We start from the raw sequence: 25,218 nt of genomic DNA, 5'->3' as shown, positions 1-25,218 counted from the left end.
CAGATGGAATACAAGTTGTCTAAAGGCTTTCCTAGATGATAGTTTTCTCTTTCTACTTGCAAACATTGTTCTGCTGTTTTATTTTAAAAGAGCCACACCCTCCAACACCATGAAATACAGGATATCTTCTTCAGATGAAACACCTGCATATATGGCATTCCTTTGTGATGTGAACATCTTCAAATGAGGAATCCTTGCCAAGCCAGAAATAAAAATAGCATTTCGGAAAATTCTAATTATAGGCTAAGAATTTTGTCAAATGTATCTTTATTATTTAACACCAAACACCACTTTTTAAATAGGCTATAGGCTACAGTAGCCTACATAATTAGAGCTGTTTGGTGTTGAGCTGTCCTGGAATTGGTATTTAGGAATCCTTGGTAATTTCATAAGGTTTTTTTAAATGTAGGCCTAGGCTATCAGTTTTGGATCTATTCATAAATAAATAAAAAGTTTTATACTTTGTTCTACACCATACATTGCATATATATGAATATCTGAAAGACTATGTTTTCTAAACACAGGTTTCTAACCAGTTGTTATCTATGGACTACAACTGTTGTCCAAGTCATCAAACACATAAACTCACATCCTTGTGGTAGTTGTAGTCCTTATTTAGCAACTTGTTAGCAACATAGCCACTCAGTGTTTTAGTAGGATACTACTGTAAACCAAACAGCTCTCTTACTGTAACTCTGTAGCAATTAACAACTCCAATTTTATAGCTAAAAGATGTGAAATACAACAAGAACAACCCGGAAATGTATGTACCTACACCATACTCGTGGAAATGGCATTTTTCTTGTAAGAATAAAATAATTGTCTATTTAAAAAAAGTCAAATTACGTCATCTAAAAAGAAAGCGAAGCGTAAAGTCCTCTCTCTTTACGCAGTTAAAGACAAACATGACTCGTTAATTACCCTGCAGAGACACAGTCCGGATTGGACCGACAGACTCACAGACAGACATCCGTCGATGCTGCAGCGTTAGTGTGCTCAACAAAGGCTCAGGCCGGGGAGAGGGCCATTTTACCAAATACAAAGGAAGCAGAGCAGCGAGGGAGGGGAGGACTGTGGGAATGATAGGAATAGCGAAATATCTCTTTACGAAATCGCAATGTGCCATCAAACCAAACACTGAATAATGGGTGAGAAGTGATCAGTCACGACTACAACAGAATATACAGTGTAACGACAGTAGAGCAAATAAATAATTTAGATGTCGAGCTGCCTGCTGTTAAAGCCGACTGCGCATCACGGTGGCAAAATGCCGGAACAGCAATGATATTACGACCCAGACACTGTACGACATAATCTATCCTAATCTTGAAAACAGCCGTGAAAGATTATCGTCTGCTGGTAAGTGTTTATATCCTTTACAATCCGTACACTCAAAATGTCAGAGACGTCCAAGTATTTCATATGGTCATAAGAAATATGAATCATAATTGGTTATGATGATCATAGAGCGCGCCGGAGGACGCAACAGGTCGCGCGTACAGTAGAGCTGTAGTTCCGCGTGCATTTGGCTGACGTAATTATGACATTTGTACAAGAATTTTACGAGGTGTGTTATAGCATATATTGACATGCAAGCTAACACTTTGTTGTGTTTTGGCATGAATATCATTTTAATAAATTTTTTTTGAGTTTTTCAGGAGTTGAATATTGTGTGGTCATCTTAGGTTTTGACACAAATGATTCAGGCGCATAATGAGTAAGGAATGTGTGCATAACCAAATGCTGTGAAAGACAAAGGATTAAAAATAACAATAAAATAAATAAAAGAAAGAAACGTGCATATATGAAATATAAAATTTTGTTGGGTGCAAGGATGTATAATGTTTTTTTTTTATTATTAAAAACCATTACTTTACAGATTATGCTACTGAAAACTCCTCTGAAAACAGGACACATCTGTATTACAGGCAGTCAAAATGTATTACTGTATTAGGCCTTAACTGTATTAATATAGTGATGCCACTGAAATAAGATAACCTCTGCAAGCCCTTTTAAGTTCTAATCAAGTTAATGCCGGCCCGTTGAATGCATGAAGCATGAATGCATGAAGTTTAAAGTCAGACTATGACATTATAAAACAAATATACAATATAATCTATAAAAAATATATGAAATAAAAAATGTCTTATCAGTGTTTACCAAATTGTAGTTTATACTTTATCTCAGCCCTTCATGCTCTTACCTGGTGTCTAATTATTAAATACTACTGAGACTTAAAAAAGGGTCAGGGGAACGCCTTAAAACTTGGGGGTGTAAGGGAAAGGAGGGGTATATGCATGAGTAGGTGGTGTTCTGCGTTATTTGAATGCAAATGCAGAGAGAACAAGCCTAGACTGTGTTTGAGAGAGAAACGGGAAAAGGAGGTGGAGAGTTGTCTTTGGATTTTAGTTAAGACACTGAATAGACACAGATTTAGTTTGCCAAGTGCTTAGTTCACTTTTGAGACATTGCTTGCTCATGTATGCACTTGGCATTTGGCCTTGTAGCTCTCTATATAAATGAAACATGGATTTTTGATTGTTTCTCAGAACTGATGCAGTGAGATTTACTGTAATTTAGCTCAAAGAGAAAGATTTTCAATCTGTTTCAACCCATGGGCCAATTAGCCATTGACTTTCCCCTGCATCATGTCACGCCGGAAACAGAAAAGACCTCAGCACTTTTTCAGCCCCATCCTCAACACTTCGTGGCTACTTCAACATGGTGAGAAATGTTTTACTGTTTAGTAAGGGAGCTCCATTGTTTCTGTCAGTGAGCCGTCTTGCAAATGTCATTGGAGATATTTGCTGTGACATTAACAGATTCATATGCTTACAATATCTTATTTTAAGAAAAGTAAAATAAAACAAAAGTTAATATAAAAGGAATTTCTGTAATATTTGGACATAGTTACATCCCAACAGCTTCCATCGAATGTCCAATTAGTACTTTTCATCTTCCGACCCAATCTTGGAATTTAGACCACCCACGATATTATATGTATGGCTATTGAGAAAGTAAAAAAAGTATAACAAATAGCGAAGCAAACATAAAAGGAACAGGGATGCGTAATATGTTGAACTGGATTTTGAAAAGGGGATTAGAAATAGGTTGTGGAAAAAGGTGGACAACATTGAAAAACAAGGGGACACTTGAGTGCCTTAACGGGAATGGCATGAGACTTCATTGTCTCTGTGAGGCTTTGTGGTCGTGCACTCAGGCATTAACTGCCAGGAAGTACATGCATAACAGTGTGTTGATCTGTGACTTAAATTCTAGAGTTCTTGAAGTACAGGAAACTTTATGCATCTCTCTCTAGCATATGCATGTGTATGTATCGCTAAGTAATTTGTATTCATGCTATTAGGTCTTTTAGATATAGCTCTGATTCTGAAGGTCACTTATTTTAAGCAATCTAGCTTTTTTCAGTGGTTGACAATGGGACTAAGGCTCACTAACCTTTCAGGCTTTGTTGAGTTAGGACAGAAGATTTGTTTTAATATGTAATAGCATATATTCACTTAGACTTGTGGGGTAGGTGGGTTGGTGAAGGAGTTTGGGAAATTTGTGGTGAGGTTCATTGTCCATGTTCATTGTTGCTGTGGAAACAAAGTTGGCTGTTAGCGGTGCTAAAGCACTGTAAGCTGGTTGAGGGATGGGATTTCAGATCAGAGGGAGTGAGGGGATAGAGAGAGCGTAATCTAGGAGGAGACAGCTATGTACAAGACTAGCTAAAAAAGAGGTGAAAATTAACAGTACACATTAGGTTCTTTATATTTTGAAAGATATAATAATAGATACATTTATTAATATTAAAAGGTTGTTGTTGAAAGATGATAATGAGAGTTTAAGTGGCACAGTAGGTGGCATTTATGGGAGCCTTTATTAGAAGAGCAATACTACACTTTGGTTGGCCTTTAATACAAATACAGTGTTTCTAACAAGGTCAGCCAGAGGTAAACTCTCCATATGTTATGTTTCCTTGGTGATGCTTGTGTAAGCAGTGAGTAGAAACAATTGAAAAGCAATAAAGATGACAACAACCTAAAGAAAATTAAAGTACTGAAGGTTAGAAATTTGGTTTGGAGATTTGTAAGGCTAAAAAGTGTATCATTTTCACAAGTCTAATGACAACAATGTGGCAAACAACAAACAAGAAAATGTATTAAATTCCAAACTTAATTGTGTAATATAATCTATACAATCTACAGTATTTCCTCTTTACTCAATTCCTAATCACTAATTTAAATTACTCAATGTAATGCATTAATTGTATTAATTACATTAAAATAATACATTTAGAATGACTGTTTAAACAGTACATTCTACTGACAACTATATGCATATATAAATATTGTTGTGGCTACCTTTATTGGTCTAATCAGCATTAAAATAATGTATGTGTACCTATGCATAAATATATAACAATCTGTTTAATATCAAAGAAATTCCTGAATAGGTACCGTTTTTTTCCTTGCACCTTATTGAACTTGTTCTATAAACATTAGACTAGCAGTATCAGTAATACCATAATAATCAATTATTTGCATGGCATAAATTGTTGCATAAATAGTTTCTCTCTGATTTCTTAGAGGAGCAGTTGGCAGTGAAGTCCCTCACCTCTACTCTTGCAAAGAACTCTTCCTGCTCTTCCACACACTCAACAACTCAACGCCGCCAAACTTCCTTAAACCCAAGCGCACCAGTTGAGAGGCTCACAACAACTTCTCTGAATAGAGCCTGCCATCCTGTTTTTCACATCCCTAACCAACCCATACAATTTCCTTCAAACCTCAAAGAGTCTCACCTTTTTCAAATTTCTGACATCCCATCCCATTCTACTAATCAGTGTCCCACTGCACCAACTGCGCTCTCTACCCACAACCACACTCACTTACCCATGGCTTCTCCAAAGTTAGGTGTGTCAGCAACCACAACCTCCTGTTCATCCTCCTCTGCTGCTGCTTCTCTCTGTGTGCCTCCACACCCGAGAAGCCCTAGTTCTGTGCCTCAGGGTCCTCCAAGTCCAGTTACACCCTCTTCCAGCCCAAGCACAGTACCCTCAGCCCCAGCATGTGCACCCGTCAGTATTGCTTTCATCTTGGAGGAGCTACGTGTGCTGCAGCAGAGGCAAATTCATCAGATGCAGATGACTGAAGAAATCTGTAGGCAAGTACTGAGATTGGGAGGAGGATCTTGTGAAGTGGATTCAAAACCATTTACACTACCATCTCTGCCACAGCTCTGTTTAAAAGGTTCTGTTAACAACCCCAGACCTTCCCGACCAAAGTCATCATCTCCCCCTACCTCTGTGGCTCCTCTTTTGGCCTGTTTCTCATCCCTGCTACCCCCTCAGACCACCTCTAAGACCTCCAAACATACCCACCCTCTCTTGAATGTCTTACGCCCCCATAAAGCACAGTATGACAGCAGCGTAGTTACTCCAGCAAGCTTCACCAGTCAGACAAGTGCTTCCACATCCTCATCAATGTCTACAGCTGCTGCCTCAAACTATCCACTCACACTTTCTCTTGGCCTTCCATCCCAAAAATCATCCACCACAGGAGCTAGTGGACACAGTGGTGTGACCTTCCCAAACCAATCTATACCAGCAGTTGCTGTCCCTTCAGCCTCCTCACAGGACCCAAAACTCTCTGCTCAAGGAGGTATGACTGTCTCTTCGTCAGGGCGTACGCATCATGCATGCCGATTTTGTCGTAAACTCTTCAGCAGTGATTCATCCCTGCAAATACACTTGCGTTCACACACGGGGGAGCGTCCTTACCAGTGTCCTGTATGTTTCAGTCGATTCACCACACGAGGGAACCTCAAGGTCCACTTCTTGCGGCATCGTGAGCAAAACCCTGAACTCTCTTTTTCATTGTTTCCCTGTTCACTTTTTGCATCTGTAACTGGGGGATCGATGGGAGGGTCAGCACAAATGCAACCAAATGCACAAATTACCTCCACCAATACAAATGCTACTCAGAGGAATCAAAAACAGCAAGAGGATGATCTGCGTGGTGACAGTCTTGAGGGAACTACTGCCTCAACACGTGCCACAACCTCATCTCTTCCTCCTAGTATTGATTTGGCCCTGCTGACCACTGCACACTCTCTCCTTCAGCTCAATCGCGCCGCTGCTGCTGCGGCTGCTGCAGCCTCTACATCCACTACCTCCTCAATCACATCCTCATCACCTTCCTCTCTGGCCTCTACCCTTCTCTCAGCCCCTGCCTCATCCACCTCCTCCATTGCTGGGGTGTATAAAGGAATGAAACGCTTTGATGAGAACACCCCACCAATACCTACTCTGCTCCCCCATTCTGCTTACTCACAGCTTGCTAATTTACCCAAAATCTTCTTCCCAACATCTTCCGCTCAGCATCATGCAGGCCATGGGTTTCTCAGGCCAACAACTCCAGCTGGATCCTTCCTGCCATCCCCACAACAACACATCCCATTCCCATTCACATCATCATCCACTACCCCATCCATCTCAACCCCAGCCTCAGACACATCGAAGCTGCAGAGACTGGTGGAGAAGTTAGAGAAAGAACCACAAGGTCAGTCACATTGGGTTTCATCCATTGGGGAGACTTCTACCAGCAGCCATAGTGTAGCAGGAGCATTAAGCTATAGCAGCAGTGGTTTAATGAGCACGAGCACAAGCACAAGTACAAATGTGGTCACCTCACTTCCATCATCTACGATCCAAATACCATCATCCCTCTTCAGCAAGGAGTCACCCTACCTGGGACTTATGCACTCTGCTGGGACACTTGCCCCTAATCAGTGTAGTGTGTGTCTGCGGGTGCTAAGCTGCCCAAGAGCGTTACGACTGCACCAGGCTACTCATTTAGGTGAGCGACCCTTCCCCTGCAAGCTATGTGGTCGATCCTTCTCAACTAAAGGAAGCCTTCGAGCACACCTTGCCACCCACCGTGCCCGCCCACCAAACAGTCGTGCACAGAATTCTTGCCCCTTGTGTCAACGGAAGTTTACCAATGCCCTTGTGCTACAACATCATATCCGCATGCACTTAGGAGGACAGCTACCACCAGAGCACATGCCAGATACCTCAACAGAATGTGATACTTTGTCCCATTCCGAGTCTATTGAGCTCTCTGCTTCAGAGATGAGCCCTAGTGCTACAGATGTGCAGTTACTAAACGATCTACAAACCATTACGGATTCTAGACATACTGAATCCCTGGCTGTCAGTACTGCTCTTACAGCATGTGCCATAAGCCTACCTGCTTCACTTAGCTCGGGTCCTATACCACCTTTAGACCTAAGCCCTGACCCATCCCTGAATCCAACCCCCCATTCACCTCCAACATTCAGAGTTGATCCACCTGAGCTCTCACTCAGTGTACCTTCTCCAGTGGATTCTGCACCCTCCCTTGTCCCCCCTGCCACCCAATCAGCGTCAGCAACAACTGGTCCTGATGCCACTGATGAACTATCTTTTGAACTTTCCAGCAACACTGCCTTCTTGGAAGATAAAAAGATTTCAAGCTCCCCTGCTCTGAAGAAAGAAAGTCTGCAAAGAAATGACTGTGAACACAGTGAAAATAGATCTGTCTCACCTATTCCTTGCTCTGCATCCAGATCAAATCTGGAGGATCTTCTTAGTATACAAGCTCATAATGCATCCAGAGTTCCTCCACCACATCCGGAATCAACGCCTCCTTCTCTCCTTGCGCTGAGATCAGAGAGTGCGTCTTCTCATACAGTACACCTAGAGGAGCCTGACCAAAGCCTTCTCCAAACATCCAAATTAATCCCCGAAGAGTTCCCTAAGGAAGAAAAGATGAAAGATAAAATACATAAAACACCAAGTAATGGACAAAGGACAACTCCAGATTTGAGTATTAATGCAGATATGGTATCAGACTCTGTAAACAAAACAAATGAGGATGAGATTGAGGATCGTGACACACATGTGCAGAAGACCATAAAGGAAGCTCACTGTAGTTCAGCTGCAAAGGATAAGGCAGATAAAACAGCAACTGAAATGGACAGAACAGAATCAACTGTATGTATTTCACTGACTCCCAGTCTTCCACCTCCAATGCCAGAGAAAAAAATCTACCACTGTTCTGAATGTGGAAAAGAATATGCAAGTCGCAGTGGACTGAAGGTGAGTGGCATTCTGAATTCATTAAGCTAAAGAATTATTATCATACAGTGTGAACATACAGTTTAACATGGTACAATGTTAGTTACGCAAGAGATTTTTATTCTTGTCTCGGTGCAATTCGAAAGTTACATGACAATTAAAGAACATCTCTTACTATAACTTCTAGGGACACATGAAGCACCATGGAGGATTTGTCAAGGCACCCCGAGCTCTTGCAAAGACCAAGGCCCCAGAGAGAGTTTTGCATCATGAGCGTTCACAAACTCACCACCTTGCAACCTTCCTCCCACCAGGACATCAGTGAGTTTTTTGAACCAAGCCCTCCAGAAACATCAGCAAGCATCAGAATGCTCTGTCCTAGACCCTGTTAAAGGAATAAGAAACAACACATTAAGATGAATTTAATAGCTGACAAAAGGGAAGAAACCTGAAGAATATTATGGACTATAAAAACACATCCCCACACACATAGAGGGTTATTTCTTGGTTTTTAAAAAAATGTCCCTGATCTTTAACCCAGATCCTTTATATTAAAATACCTGCATTGTGTATTTTAATATATGTAATGATGTCTAAATATCTTATATAAGTACTTCCTTGAATATTATGTGATGTTCTTTTAGATAAATGTAAATTATTTTGTCTGCGTAAGTTAAGATGGATTCATTTACTTTTCCAAAGTGAAGATCTTAAGGTAGCTAAGAAATTGAACAGTAGCTTTGGGTGAGGATCAGACCAAAATTTACTAAGCCAATGATGACATAATTGATAATTTCCTCACTAAGAGTTATTGTATTGATATACTGTTTCTTTACTCTTAAAGAACATTTAAAAAATATGCAGTGTTTTTGATCAAAATCCATAAAGGATGGTAAAATTTGGAGGGAGTGTATTTCAAATGAAGAAATATACTAATTACTTAAAACGCACCTTGTTGATACCTTGTTCCAGGGCAGCCATGCACAAATCATTATCATCCTTTAGTCAAAAATTCAAGCTCATAAGAGTTTTCATAATAAGCTCAAATGTGTAAAAATATGCCCTAATCAAAAAACTTAATACAGACAGTACAGCTGGAGCCAAAAGGAAGTAAATGTTCAATTGTTTTCTTAGGGCAAACCAACTGTGAACAAGTGCTTTTAACAAGCTGATATTTTAAACACTTCATAAAATTTACATTATGTAAATTCGCATGAAATATTCTTGACTTGTACTAAATCTTCAGGATTTTACTTAACAGTTTTCCAGTTGGAAAGCACCAAAACACCAAACTGTAAATATGACTTCTCAACCTATGTCCATTGTGTCCATGTTTGTCCTGTCCAGCTGTACAGTATTAGACAATATACTGCTCTTAACACCAACTAGACTAAAGAGTCGGGTAAGATTGTTTAACAAGCCTGTATGTCAGTGTAAACTCTTGTTACTTTAATATTGTCAGTGTAGCTATTGAAAAAGATAGAAATAAATTGACTGATTCTGAGATTAACCACTATGTAGCTTAAAAGGTAACCCTTTCTATATTTCTTGGTGGAAATGTTTGTTTCTTTGGTGATGTTTGTTCTTTGTCTGGATACTTTTACATGTGCTTTCCATAGAAATGAATTGGGTGTAAGAGTCTGACTGTGAGTTGTAATTTCATGGTACAGCTAAAAGATAAAAAAGGAAATAAAAACAGTGTATTCATGACAAGAACCAGAATATGCATTTATTTTAATCACGTACTCTCATGTTGTTGTTGTTGTTTTAGAGTATAAATCTCATCTACAGAGATGTTATTCTTCCTTGGTGGTCTGAGGGAAACACAGTTTTCTTCACATACAGGCATCCCTAATCTGTTCACTCCCTAACACAATCAAACTCCTCTGCACTGCTTCTGTGTGTGCCACATCAAGCGCAGTGAGAGAGAAACTGGAGGAAGCGTTGACAATCTGTCTGAGGACTAGCCTCTAATCTCTTGCACCATGACAACCACGCAGAGGCACATACGGAAGACAGAAAAAAGCAGAGTATAGCCCGTGTAGTATGTGTGTCTAGGGATATGTGTATACTGGAGTGATGTTCAAATTTTGTATGTATGGGTTTTTAAAATATGTACTAAACCTGTATAAAACAGTTTACAGAATTACAATGAAAAATGCTGCACCTAAGAGGGTCACGTGTGCAAGCTCTCTAACAGACTATTCGTAAACTTCACAAAGCTGGACTTTATGGCAAGGGTGGCATTTGGGAAGTGCTTGTATCCAAGGCCAAGGCGCCACGTCACAAAACCTGCAATACTATACATGCAAAACCTTGGATTTGAGCAAAGGAAAAATTTATATGGCCTAATAAATCATCTTTCACTGTTACATACTGAATGAACTAACCATAGACTGATAATAGCACAAACAAACACCAGAATGTTCAAATAGACCTTATGTTGCATTCAAACATACCTTAACATCATTGAACCTTTCGACAGAAGTAGATTTTCACCTTCATCTTACCACAAATCGTTTAGGACAGCCCAGCAACAAGGATGGAAGCTCTTCCAAAAGTAAAAGGAAAGCTCCTTGTTAGTAAATAGATAGCAATATATTTTTCTCTTATGGACGAAACATGCAATGACAGAATCTCACCAGTGTGTGGCAGTGTAGCTCTTATAGACTGAAGACAAAAACTGGTGTTTTTTTAACAAACAAAAAAGTATACTGTACATCAGTTTGCCACTGAAATGCTGTTAAATAAAAAAATAATGAACTATGGGAATTTGTCACAAGTCAAGGAACCTGGATAAAATACACCACTGTAAACGTTTTAAAATGTAAAAATATTTAAAATGGTCCCAATCTAAAAATTGTATTATTAAATTCAATAAATCAGAGTTAAATGGAATAGCCTACACTTTTATATCATGTGAGGGACTTTCCAATGACTTACATATACACACCCATTTTTAATTTACAGCTGTCACAATAAAATAAAAAAGGCAAATTAAATGAATGCCATGGCATATGCGCGTATTTTCCCATTCAATCAGTTGAAATGATTCATTTTGTCATGCTTGTTTGCTTTAGCAATGTTTTGACCAGTCATTGAAGTACCGCAAACAAACGAATGTTAAGCAAAACCATGAATTAAATTTGCTAAAGCTAAACAATAGCCTTGTTAAAGAGGGAAAAAAACTATGGCAGATGAAGTATTTTCTCTGTCCATAAGGTCGAGCCAAGCAAAGCAGAAGAAGGTCGTCAGCAAGGCCATTAAGTTCGAGCGGGATGGGCTAATGTTGCGGAGGGAGGGCTTTGGCTTTTCAGGATCAGTTTTTTGGCAACACTATCGAGCGACCACGTCTACAGCCCAGAGAAAGGGGCTGCTGTGCATATGGAGATTTGAACCAACTAGCACAATGACAGAGAAATAAGACAAAGAGAAATTTGTTCATCTTCATACCGGGGTTCTCTCGATGCAACATTTCCACGCTTATCTTAGCAGAATGATTTTAGGACTATAGAGTACCAGTCACTCCGATGCACTAGTAATCTATAGCAGTAACTGTTTACATTTTGATAAACTTAAGCATTCTCCCTTTCTCCTGGAGAAGTCAAAGTTCTCGTCTATTTTTTACCACAAAAGTGGCAGGCGCTATTGTTTTTTAAGCGTGGTTATGTTTTGACAGTTGCAAGAGCAGACAAACTTTATTAAATTAATAAACGTGTTTTCCAAAAGGACTCATCGACAGAAGAATGATTTGGAGCCGGTTAACGGAGCTGATGCTCCTAATATTTGTGTGCGTGCACAGATCGTCCTCGAAACAAGACACGAAACCTGAGGTGAGTATCCTGCATTTTTCTCGAGATATTTGTTACTGATAACACATCCTGATCTGTTGTGCGGTGGCAGATGTTTTACTTTGTGTGAAGGTCTGAATATCACCTCTGCATAATAATAATAATGTATAAGTAAAAATAACAAAAAAATCATATAGCTATATATATTATATATGATTATTTTGGCAATAGTTAGCCTACTATATAATGCAAAACACGCGTGACCCTTAAAGTGGGTCAATTCTTGTCAGTCAAAAGACTGTATTATATGAGACTCCTGCTGTACAGATTTAGGAAGACTGAAAATTAGGGGTCCTTAATTTAAAGTCTTAACAGTGTGAATCTCACAATACCTGTCAAGAACAAGTGGGGTCATATTTCACCACAAAATCTGGAAATAAATTCTTATTGGCATAAAGAAAATGAAGCCTATTTGCATTGACATTAAACACATTTTCTTGTACAATTTTCATTTTTGAAGTACAAAAAATAATTTAAATCTCATGCTCGTTATGGATTTGTACATGTCTGAGTCTTATTTCACCCCTCATCTTTAATTTTTGCTGACTTAAACAATAGACTAATCATAAAATATTACAGTTTTTTTCAAATTAATAGGAATTACCAATAAAATAGATAAAAGTAAAACATCCAAACATTTAAGGAGGAAATGTGCTTAAATGTAATGAAAATAATGTCATGATGCAAAACAACTTTATGGTCCTAAAACAGGCTTCATTTTCATATTAATTAAAAATATAATGTGACATGTTTTCAAGAGATTTTTCCAATTATACATTTAGAATTAAAAGATTTAATCTCTAATTATATCACACTAATTTCCTATTTAACTTTGAAAAGATTAGAGAAATCCAGAAAGCATTATATTATGGATGTTATTACCATTGTGAGGTTATAAAATCAAATTTTCATATGGGAAAGATTTTATCAGCTGCCAGTCATTAGCACTGTTCAGTCACATATGTTTAGCTTTAAGAAACTCTGATCTCTCTGCTCAGTGATCAAAGCAAACAGAGGAGGAGTGAAGGATTCTGAATTAAGAGACCGCAGAGAATGAAAGATGCTGAGGATGCAAAAAAGAACGACCAATTACCACAAGAAAACAGGAAAAGTCATGCCTGTAATGTTGTGGTCAGATTGTGGATGGATATGCTGAGGATGAGTTTGGGGGGAAAAGGTTATTCTGCTCCTATAAGATGCGGGATTTAATGGATGACATTTGTCCTTTGTTACAGTCAAAAAAGAGAGGAGGGGTTTAGACAGGGTGGAAAACTCCATATGGGCTCTTTTCTTCCTCTCTTTCTCCACTTTGGCTAACAGGAAGTCATCACAATCCTGCAGGAAGTTCTCCTAATTCCTTAAGGATATCCTTAAGTTATAGACTCATGCACAGCTGTGGTTTTAGACAATAATAGTGTCAATATCCACGTCCCTTTGTTGTGAAAGTCATATAATCCCACACAAACCATGACATGCTATTTTTAGTACACTTCTCGTCACTGACAGCAATGATCATGAATAATCACCTGAAGGACTTCTAGGGAGTTTGCATTATAGTACTTTATTGGAATTTGCATTTGGCCACATATGGCTAGACAGAACCAAAGGAAATGCCCAGGGGATTTTCCCATTCGTCCTTGACCACTTTAGAACAGATGTGAGATGATGCCAGCAGTTAGTGATGTAGTGTCAAAGCGTAAGGAAGGAAGTGGGATGTGGAAGGGGGTGGCATGTTACAGAAAAGAGACACAAATGAAAAAAAAATGGGGTTGATCTTTTTAGGCAGGAAATGTGGTGGGGTGTGAATGATGCAAGTCTGCATAAAGAATAGAACTTATTGTAGGCTGAAAAAGTGATGTAATTTCAGAAGCAAGAGAATAGCAGAAAAGTGAAAGGCTGAATTGAACTCCTGTGTCACTTAAGCCAAACAACCCACAGACCTTTGCAGTATGTCTGAAAAAGTACTGGAAAGATAATTCCCAACATCCTTTCCCATTTAATAGTAATGATCATATTTTGCACTTTCCATTTGAATTTGTTTTTTTTTCATCAAATAGCCAAGTGCCTCAGGTGTAAAAATGTGATCCACTGATCTATAAAATACATGGAAAGATGATTATAACTAGTAACTTCCGACTTTTTCCACCAAGCATCCAATTTCAAATAACTAAAATAAAATAATACAATTGGAATACATTCTTCCTTATAGAACCACGAATCAATAGCATAGAATGTGTTCCAAATTTAAATGAAATACAAGGAATTTAGGGACTTCATAGTGCATGAATTTACAGAGTAAACTTCAGTGGTAAACTTTTGGTAGTGTAAACACCAATGGATCTTGTGTTGATGTTACGGTGTTGATACATTTAGCCAGCTGTTGAGGTTCATTAGCGTAACCTGAGCAGTTGAACTGCATTTTTATGATTTGGATTCACAACTCGCTCACCCAGATTCTGTGTTATTCCATTGGCCCAGAGAGAATGGAAGTTGTGACTCATTTTCCCTTAAAATTGCATGTCTTTCTCTCAAGTCTCTATGAGTTTAATGTGCATATGCTCTCAAACACAATTTGGTGCCAATTGCTCCTTTATGTACATCAAAAGAAGTCTTGTACACTTGTCATATCTTGCAAAACTTCATTTTCAGGTATATCTCAAGCTAAAAGGCCTGAAGAAGGTTGACAGTTAATTTTATGAAAAGTCATGACTTTTCAGTTTTCCATTGCATTGAATGTGATTTATACACCTACCTGCAACCACCTCAGTGTGTGAAAGTTGTTCATCTTTTTCTTTATATTAAAACTTAGAAATTGGTTATTGAAATAGGTCTGGGTGGCTATGAAATTAAATGATAAAAAATGGCCATTTTGGACACTTACAGTTACAAACCCAACATCGAGGTTTCCCAGTATTTGGTCTTGATTTTTAGTATAATGACATAATCATAGACTGGTCACCGATGACCTTGAACCACAATTTTAGCATACAAAAGAAGTGACGGATGGCACAGTCTTACATGTCCTAATTGTATTTATAACTTTGGGGAATAATGAGTTAACTTTTCTGTGAAAATTTAAAGAAGCCTTTTTCGTGGAAAAGACAGGAAGTACTAGCAAAAAGAGGTAGACTCTGCCGGGATGTGTTTGAGTTCTAATTTCAAACTTGTTTTTGAGAGATGCAAGAAATGTTGCGCAACTGTAAAGACATCACTACATGTTATTAATCCAGCAGAATAGAGACAAGGTGTCTTACCAGAAAGTGATTTCAATTGTACTCAATTTTAGTCAATGGATTGCATATAGGACATGTTCATCTATCACAATCTCAGCCATCCCCCACCAATCCATGTCCCATTAACAGCCTTTTTTCCTCATATGGATATAACACACTGAACCTTTTGTGCTGTGAAGGACTGAGAGTGAATCACAGACTCACAATGTCTGATATACAAAGGAATGGAGAAGAACTTTTGTGGAAGTTTAGAAATATCACAATCCCACCGGCAAGAAAAAACTGAGACAAAAATAAAAAACAGAGGAATAAAAAAGAGAAAAATAGAGGAATAAAAGTACAAGAAAACAGCAAGTTCTTAAAAAACTAAATTTCCAGGATTACATCAACTTGGAATACATGCGTTGATGCATCTGACTGTGGATGTAATCACATCTGCTGCCAAGACACACAGTCAAAAACACATTCAGCCATTATAAACTTAAAACATGCTGATCATGCTGAGGAACCTCTTTCTGTTGACACTTTACTCACAAAGACCGCACAAGCTACAACAGCCAAATCATGTGATTAACATGTTTTTCTCTGTATGAGCTACAGCTGAACGAGGGCGTGCCGAGGCCCCACAGCATGTGTCTACATTCCTGCAGTAGTGTGTGAGAGAGAGAGAGTGCTGGAGGAGGTAGAGAAAGAGGGATTACAGGATAAGGGCTCTGTCTCTGAGGTTTCAATGGTATTGACCAGAAATTCCCTGGGAAATTACCGACTGACAGTTTGGTTTAACTGGAGACAGTATCTGTCTCCCTGAGGGAGTCACAGACAGATAACATTTCACCTTTCATTATCTCATCTATCATCCTATATTCGCACAAACAGAAATGAATTTGTGCCATCACTGAGTTAGTTTCAAGATACAGAAAATGCAGCTTCTTTCTTTTGCCTTAAAGGAAAGCAAGGTCATAAATCAGTCTAGACACATACTTGATATATACATTTGTTTAGAAGTATTTGTTTAAGTGAATTTTGCAATGTGTATAAGTGATTTGTGTCATGAACTGTGGAATAGAACTCTGCCCAATCCCTTGGGTTTGTGAGTTACACACTTACCCACTAAATTAAGTTCTTGTCAATTGTATTCCAGTCAATTAAAAAATTCTTGTCAATTTTTTTTTTAATCAGTTATTTGCCTTGTATTCCATAATTAGCATCGAAGCGTTGTTAAAATAATATAAAGTGTATATAAAGTGTATTTGAGAAGCAAAATTGCATAAAACAAGAATTATATCTTCAATTTACTTTACATTTTCTTACCTTGTTGGCAATTTTTTTCCTTCTTGTTTCATGAATCTATCACAAAAAAAAATTGGTTAAAAACTGTGGTAAGAAAAAAAGATATACACAACCATTCAAAAGTCTGAGGTCAGTAATATTTTTGTTTTTTATGTTTTTACTCACCAAGGCACCAAAAAAAAAAAACCGGTACAGACAATAATATTATGTTACAATACAATACTTAAGTGTTTTCTATCTTTCAAATATTTCAAAATGTAAATTTTTCCAGCAATGGTGAAACCATAGTATAATATGATCCTTCAGAAATATGCTGATTTGGTACTCAAGAAAGGTTTCTTGTTGAAAAAGGCTGTGATGCTTTCTAATTCTGTAAGAAAAAAAAAATTGGATGTTTTTTATTTTTTTACAGTGTAAAAGTATTTTCTGTCACTGTTGATCAGTTAAATGTAGCACTGTTAAAATGATTTCTTTAAACAAATCTTACGACTCTAAGCTTTTAAATGGTAATGTATTAGGTAAAAACAAGGTGTTTTTGTTACATTGTAAAAATTATTTATTTTTTTGCAGATACAGCTAAAAAAAATCAGATAAGAGGAGAAATTTTTGTTATGGAGTTTAATGCCATAGTTATAGAACTAACACCTGCATAAAAGTATATCCTTATATATGTTAGGGGCAGTTGTGGCCTAATGGTTAGAGAGTCGGACTAAGTTCGAGTCTTAGGTCCGGCAGGAATTGTAGGTGGTGGGAGTGAATGTACAGTGCTCTCTTCCACCTTCAATACCACGACTGAGATGCCCTTGAGCAAGTCACCGAAACCCCAACTGCTCCCTGGACAGTAACGTAACGTGGCTAGCCATACTTGGCCACATGTTACGTCACTTTTTTCACTTTTTCACTTTCCATGCACCTCAACTTAAAAACAGAAAACATTTTAATATAATTGAAAATTAACAAAAGGTTTCTGTCCAATAATGAGTACCTTTGTCTCTCTTTCTCTCGTGTTCTAGGCATGGCTACAGCAATATGGTTACTTGCCACCCGGTGATCTCCGCACACATACAGCCCGCTCTCCTCACTCCGTCTCCTCTGCCATTGCTGCCATGCAGAGATTCTACGGCCTGAAAATCACCGGCAACATGGATCCTGCAACTCTAGAGTAAGTCAACTGCCCACATGATTCATACAGCAGTGTATTACGGTCAAGTGTAATTAGTGCTTCCATGTCCAGTTAATAACAAAAAAATGGGTCTAGATGATTTTCTCTCCATGGAATCAGTCTTGCATTTTTTGAACACCTGTGGCTAGTTCAAGAGATTCAAGAGCTTATAGATATCTCTGTGGAATTATTTTGGCCCATCAGTTATGTGGTTGTTAGTCATGGAAGGAGAGAATGGAAAAACTAGAGCATTGTGTCAGCAATCCTCCACTGGTTTGCAATGAGGCACGGAAGATGTAGAATATATGAGGACAAAAATTAACAGCCATCCTGTCCAAAATCACTGAAATTAAATCTGTTGTGCGGTGGATGATCTAACGTATTTGACGGTGATTGCCAGGGCAATGAAGAAGCCCCGCTGTGGTGTCCCAGACAAGTTTGGAGCCGAACTGAAAAGCAACCTGAGAAAGAAGCGCTACGCAATCCAGGGACTCAAATGGGATAAAAATGAGATCACATTCTGGTAAGAAACAACTTTAACTCCATTCTGCTGGATCAATAAAAGACCAGTGCATTTGAAACTGTATTTAGGTCATTTTCGGCACAAAACTCCCGTCCAAACCATTACCGATTAATTGAGGTTTGCTGTCATAAACGTTTAGATATGGCTGTGGCTATGCTTTAGTAAATACGCACCACACTTATGGAAAAGTCATCTTTGGCCTACTATATAATTCTGCTCCACTGCAGCCACGGCCAAAATTCCTGTGTGACTTGTCTGTAATGTAAATCACTTTCTCTACCCCTTTCCTTCATATATTCGTCTTTTTCCTATGCCCTACTTTCCTCTGATTGCCTATCCAATTCACCCTTTCTTATCTCTTCACAGCATACAGAACTACACACCAAAAGTTGGGGAATACGAAACATTTGAGGCGATCAGAAAAGCCTTCAAAGTGTGGGAAGGAGTTACCCCTTTGCGATTCCGAGAGATCCCTTACAGTGACATCAGAGATAAGGTTGAAGACTTTGCTGACATCATGCTCTTCTTCGCCGATGGTTTTCATGGCGACGCCAGTCCGTTTGATGGCGAAGGAGGATTTTTGGCTCATGCTTACTTCCCAGGCAATGGCATAGGAGGAGACACACACTTCGACGCAGCAGAGCCTTGGACCATCGGCAACCGTGACCTTTTGGGTAAGGAGTACAAACACCAGAAGTTAGTGAAAATACTCTAGACCTCCCAAGGATCTCACTTGTTTTTGTCAGTATGGATGGCGGTTCTTGTTTACACATGAATAAGTGAGTTCAGATAAACTCAAACTTGTTTGGTTTGAATATTTGTGTAATAGAACGAGTGAGGCAAGTCCAGGCAAATGTTGTGTTTGTGCACACTTTCACTGAATTGGGTTGAATCAACCTTACCTTTTCATGGTAATGTTTGGAACATCTCCTTCCGAAAAGCTTTTCTTTGACGTTTCCCTGCTGTGAACTGAATGCCCAAAAACAAGCTCTAAAAGAACAGAATAACAGCTCTCAGCTGTCATTCTGTGATATCTATTCTTAGTGTTTCAAAATAGTTGTTTTTAATGTGTGCTGCACAATTATACAGCATGCTACTTAAGGTTTGCCAAATCTGACCTGTGCTGACATGGTAATCTCTTACTTTCATTCAGGTAATGATGTGTTCCTGGTGGCTGTGCATGAATTGGGTCACGCCCTGGGAATGGAACATTCAAATGACCCCTCCGCCATCATGGCTCCCTTCTACCAGTGGATGGACACTGAGAACTTTGAGCTTCCTGAAGATGACCGTAAAGGCATTCAGCAGCTTTATGGTAAAACAATCAATATCATTGCAACTTGAATTGCTAAACCACACCGTAGTTCTGTTCAAGGCAGGGTTATCATTAACTAAAGCTAAAATAATATATTTACAATGTATTTATAAATCACTTTCACTATCATGCTATTTAATTCTGCATTTCAGACCATTTATCTGGCACAAAAACAAACCAAATTAGCATAAGAAAATATACTGGTTTGCTTTCTAAAGCTTATTCATTTTGGATAAAAGAATCTGATTGAGTAACATTAAATTTAACATAAAATAAATACAACTAATAAAACCAGAATATACGTAACAGTCAAAAATATAGTGATGAACAGCAGCGTTAATAAATATTTAGACTATTTGTTTAAAGTGCCCCTATTATGCCATTTTTAAGGTTGCTAATGTTATTTTATGAGTGTCCTAAAACAGGTTTACATGCATCCAAGGTCAAAAAACACTTTAGTTTTCTCAAAAAATAGCTTTAATTTTACCTAATTTCTGCATGATTCCTAAACGACTCATGCGGAGCAGTTCGAAGAATCAGTCTCTCTAAACCCCTCCTTTCCGTGAGCCCTCGCTGCTGTGATTGGTCAGATGGCGCAGTCCTTTGTAATTGGTCTACCGCGTACAGTGTGAATGACAGCCCATGGGCGGACATTATGCAAATGTGTTACTTCGTGACGTAGAGCCGTAACAGAATAAGATTCAAATTCCTGACGACTTGTTTAGGCGATTGCGAATTTTTGATAGACAAAAACGTTATTTATCATGCACTGTCGGCTTCACAACTTTGCAGAAAGTTGATGTTCACATACTGCTACACGACACACTGCATGAAAGGTAATATTTGAAAAGGCATAATAGGGGCACTTTAATCAGTTAATCATTTATTTAAACAGTGAATAGACCAATGCGAATGAACTAATTCACAAAAATGAATTTTTGCTCTGTGTAGGACCAGACACTGGAGGCCGTCCGAGACCACCTGTCACCCCGCAGACCCCCCACCACACTCCATATCCCACACCATACAGGCCGGGAGGACCTGGCTTTGGTCCTGACATCTGCGAAGGCCATTTTGACACCATTGGCATTTTCAGAGGAGAAATGTTTGTGTTTAAGGTATGGATGGAATATGTGTGTACGCATTGGCTTGGAGTTGGAGATCATGCAGTATGTGTGTTCATCACAATTCCTGTCCCTGTGTTTTAGGATAAGTGGTTCTGGCGCGTTCGTAATAATCGGGTTATGGAAAATTACCCCATGCCAATCGGACATTTCTGGAGAGGTCTGCCTACAGAGATTAATGCTGCCTATGAAAGAGAAGATGGGAAATTTGTCTTCTTTAAAGGTACATATCCTCTTCGATCGTATGATTTCAATGGAAAAAAGTGGGATTTTGTCCTTTGGCTTTAACAGGCCTGCTTATTGCTTCAGAAGTAATATCATCTCTGGCTTGCAGGGGACAGGCACTGGGTGTTCACTGAATCGAACTTGGAGTCAGGTTACCCGAAGTCTCTGAGAGAAATGGGCAATGGTCTTCCAAAGGAGAAACTGGACGCAGCCCTTCTGTACACCCCCACAGGCAACACCTACTTCTTCAAAGGAAACAAGTCAGTAGCTTTGATATCCCATAATGCAAGGCATAAGAACAAAGGGAGCTTAGATCTGAAACTATTTCTTATCTTCAATCAGATATTATCGCTACAATGAAGACACGCAGTCAGTGGATCCAGACTACCCCAAACCTATGAGTAAATGGCAAGGCGTTCCAGACAACATAAAGGCTGCCTTCATGAGTCGAGATCAAAGTAAGCCTTTCACCGCCTTCTGAATTTTAAATTAACCTCCAGTCTTTCATAATAATAAGCCTTCTCATTCTGACATGATTGTTCTTTGTCCATTATACATCTTAGTACATTGTCAGTCGTATGACATATGCACACAGAATTATTCATTAACACAAGAAAATTTGTATATATATATATATATATATATATATATATATATTTTTTTTTTTTTTTTTTTTTTTATCAAAAAATGCCCCCTTGGATTTTTTATTTATATACCATTAATCATTTGTGGCGTTGTGCATGGTTAGGACATAAATCTGGCCTGTGTCATTTCCTGACCCCATTCCCTCCCTTGTTCCAATATTTTCCTGCCTCTCACTAATATAAGACATACATTTAAAAAAAAAAAAAAAATATTCTAGTTTTATTGAAACAAAGTCAGGATGTAGGCTTTGGGCCAAAGATCGCTACTATTGTACAGTCCTGACCTTTCCTCTCTTAAATTTTACAGGTTATACCTACTTCTACAAAGCCAACAAGTACTGGAAGTTTAACAACCAGTTATTAAGAGTGGAGCCTGGATACCCCAAGTCTGCACTTAGGGATTGGATGGGCTGTCCCAATGAGGACTCCAATACAGGTGGTGGAGGCGGAGGAAGTGACCGTGAGCGCGAGCGCGAAAGAGAACGTGAAAGGGAGCGGGATAGAGAACGTGAACGAGAGCGTGAGCGTGACCGCACACGCGAGGAAGACAAGACTGAGGATGAGGGCAAAAAGGAGGAGACAGAGGTGATCATAATCGAGGTCGAAGACGCACCCAGCAGCGGAGGAGGAGCGGCTGCCGTCGTGGTGCCACTCATGTTGCTGGTCTGCGTGATCCTTACGCTCGGAGCACTTCTCTTCTTCCGCAGGTACGGCACACCGAGACGCTTGCTCTACTGCCAACGCTCCCTACTGGACAAGGTTTAAATGATTACGAAGGGATAATTGAAGAAAGGGAAGGGGAGGAGAGGAGAGAATGGAGAGAATTGAGAATATGGAAGAAGGGGACTTACTAGCAAAGCAAAACCAAAATGAGAAAAGCACGTCTAAAAAAAATGGTTTTGGCCAAAAAGGGACCCTTTGTTGTTTACTTTAGAAATGATGCCACTCAAACAAATCTCAGCATTTTTATATCTTGTAATTAGTGGTTTTGAACATTTTGCTTTCACACCTGTGCCAAGTTCTTCCCGCACGCTGTATAAAGGCATACAGTACTTGTTTTTCCCCTGTCACTTTCACTTCATCTCTCCCCTCTTCTCTCAATGTCTTTCTCTTCTTTCCCTTCTGGTGTAGTCAATGACGCCAGCTCATCGCTGTTTGTTTATCCTTTTGTAAATGTAATTTTAAAGTTGTGATTATTGTTGTATGTCTGACTCATTGTGAATTCTTACCCTCTGTCGAAAACAACGTTTGTCCCAATCAGAAAACTCTGTACTTATCTCAGGTTGCATCACATTTCCAGCAGCCTCATGCAACTTTTATAACAAGACCGTACTACCATGGTTTTTGAATGTCATGCCATGTTACAGGGTTCACAGTGATGAAAAAATTTGAAATTGTTCAACTTTTGGGAAAATTCGTAAAAACGGATTAAACTAGATTTACCTTTTTCTAGTTGTAATTTAAAATAATTTAAAACATAGTCAGAAATAGCTTTTTGTGAGTGTAATTTCTGTTCATTTTTAAAATTCTTCCAGGATGCATGAACTAGATAAGTCGGTCAGAAGGTGCCACAGTACCATGGTATTCTCTCTAGTACTATATAAATACCTTAGTGCATGAATATCGTAATCATTCCGTACCATGGTATTGCCATCGCTGAACCATGGGACCACCGTAGTACTTTTGAAGAGTTCTCCTATGCACAGTGTTACCAGATATCATAAAAGATTATTTGCATTGGCTCATGAAAGGTCATTCTTTTCACTAAAGCAACACAGGGTTCCGCTCCCACCCCATGCAACTCCAAACTCAGGTTAAGAAACCAAAGTCATGTGCCATTCCAAAGATAATTGATACTTATCCCACTAACAATGCCTGCAAAGCTGTGCTGTCTGTCTGTGTCCACCAGTAGTATGGCTTTATATTGTACTGTATTTTTAATAATTACTATTATTGATAATGATGATGTCATTATCATTATGATTATTACTATTGTTATTGTTCTCCATGTCAAGAATGTGTTTTTTTGATTTTAACAATTGTCATTAAAAATGTCCTGCTGGACAGGCAATAATGTATGTCTTATGAAGTGGCCTTAATTTGGGGAAAAGGTGAATGGGTGGGTTTGTATTTTTGAACTGAAATAAATTTTAAAGTATATAAATGATATTTTCACTGCTTGTGTTTACAATTATTGAAAACTTGAGGTGCTTTTTTTAAAATGGGAATCTAAAGTTTGAATAAAAAAAACCCAATAATGATAATAATATTTAAATGATGATGATCATTATCTAGAAATAAATTGTGCTTGTTTCAAACCTTTTTTTATGTTTAAGTCAAAAAATAAAATATTTTGTAAGTTTTCTTTGCTGTTTCTTTTTTTGACTTTCGGTGTCTACCAAACACTATAAAACATTTAGAAACGACCCTCATGTCATTCCAAACAGGTATGAATGACTGTCTTCCGTGGATCACAAAAGAAGATATTTTGAGAAATGACTGTGTTTTTGTCCATAATATCTTTTTTAGTGAAATTTAAAAGAAAGAAAGTCACATCTGGACACGTTTGGGTGAGTAAACTGACAGAATTTCTATTTTTGGGTGACCTATCCCTTTAACATGTTTGTTTAGCCCACTCACTCTCCTGCACAACAGCGAGGTTAAAGGAAAAGCAGTTCTCTGTCCTAATCTCCAGCTGCTCCTCTCAACCTGCATCCGAATCCAAGACTTCTTGCCTTCTTCGGCCATATTTTCCGAACTGCTTGTTACCTCCCAGAGTCGCCTGTAAGAAGCATCTCTCTCATTAGTGCATCTCATCCTGTTCCTCATAACCACACAATAAGACAAACACCCTGCACTATCACACATAAATTACGATGCCCCCACATAAGCTTATGTCTTTTGCATAGAATTGTTTTTTTCTTGTCATTTCTGTCCATACTTCTCTCTCCTCCCTTTTGCTGGCACTCGGAAACACTTGGCCAAATAAATGGGACGGAAAAAGCAGGCTAGGTCCAAGGATTAAGTGAAACCAGGAATGATTATAATTTTGCAAACCCTTTTGGCAGTGTTCGCAAGGAAACATATCTCTGTTATAATGCGAGTGTGTGCACGCCTTTGAAAATAATTAAACTTCCAGATACTGATTGAGGCACAAACATACGTGTAAGTTAGAGATGATACTCATTTCAGTGTGTTTGTATCCTTTTTAATTGAGACAGCCGAATGTACTTGCTTTTTGGAATAAGCAACTGGAGATGGATAATGTTTTGGCACTCTAGGTCCAGTCACGAGGCTTTGGGGAAGCGAGGGGGGCGGACGTTCAGAGGCCAACGATCAAGGAGAATTCCATCAACAACATCTGGAATCCAAACTGCCTCGATAACAGCACACTCCAGGAGAGAGGGAGGAAAACAGCTTATCTGTGCACATACTGTTGATGTAATACGAATGATACAACCTATAACTTGATCAGACAGGTCTAAACATAAAAGTGCAGTGCAAGCAATGATAGCCCTTCAAAGACAGCTTTTGTTGTTTCAAAAGTCACCATGTATTGTATGTATTTCAGTCAGAGCGTATCCTGCTACACAAGTACACCATCTTTTTCACTCTGTGCACATTTTAAGCAAGTTCAATCTTTTCCCAGCTGATTCTGCAGTATGAACAACAACCTCAGCACTTTTTGCTCTGCCCACAATTCCCTCCATTTCTCTCTCTCTTTTT

At 38.7% G+C, this 25,218-nt stretch overlaps 2 protein-coding genes across 2 annotated transcripts; both read left to right on the top strand.

The window, feature by feature from the left end:
- Positions 1-960: 960 nt before the first annotated feature.
- Positions 961-9,837, top strand: sall2 (spalt-like transcription factor 2). Its single transcript, XM_079380049.1, has 3 exons — positions 961-1,359; positions 4,593-8,146; positions 8,313-9,837. The coding sequence occupies exons 2-3, from the start codon at positions 4,901-4,903 to the stop codon at positions 8,448-8,450; spliced, it is 3,384 nt and encodes a 1,127-aa protein (XP_079236175.1). The 5' UTR covers positions 961-1,359; positions 4,593-4,900; the 3' UTR covers positions 8,451-9,837.
- A 1,503-nt stretch (positions 9,838-11,340) lies between these two features.
- mmp14b (matrix metallopeptidase 14b (membrane-inserted)) lies at positions 11,341-23,857 on the top strand. The gene is made up of 10 exons (XM_079380054.1): positions 11,341-11,958; positions 17,513-17,661; positions 18,062-18,184; positions 18,551-18,858; positions 19,338-19,499; positions 20,451-20,617; positions 20,708-20,846; positions 20,958-21,108; positions 21,191-21,306; positions 21,800-23,857. The coding sequence occupies exons 1-10, from the start codon at positions 11,872-11,874 to the stop codon at positions 22,255-22,257; spliced, it is 1,860 nt and encodes a 619-aa protein (XP_079236180.1). The 5' UTR covers positions 11,341-11,871; the 3' UTR covers positions 22,258-23,857.
- The last annotated feature ends 1,361 nt before the right edge of the window (positions 23,858-25,218 follow it).

Source organism: Barbus barbus (genome assembly GCF_936440315.1).
Source record: "Barbus barbus genome assembly, chromosome: 26".
Lineage (NCBI taxonomy): Eukaryota > Metazoa > Chordata > Actinopteri > Cypriniformes > Cyprinidae > Barbus > Barbus barbus.
Note: the sequence above shows the minus strand (reverse complement) of the source record. Positions and strands in the feature narration are given on the sequence as shown.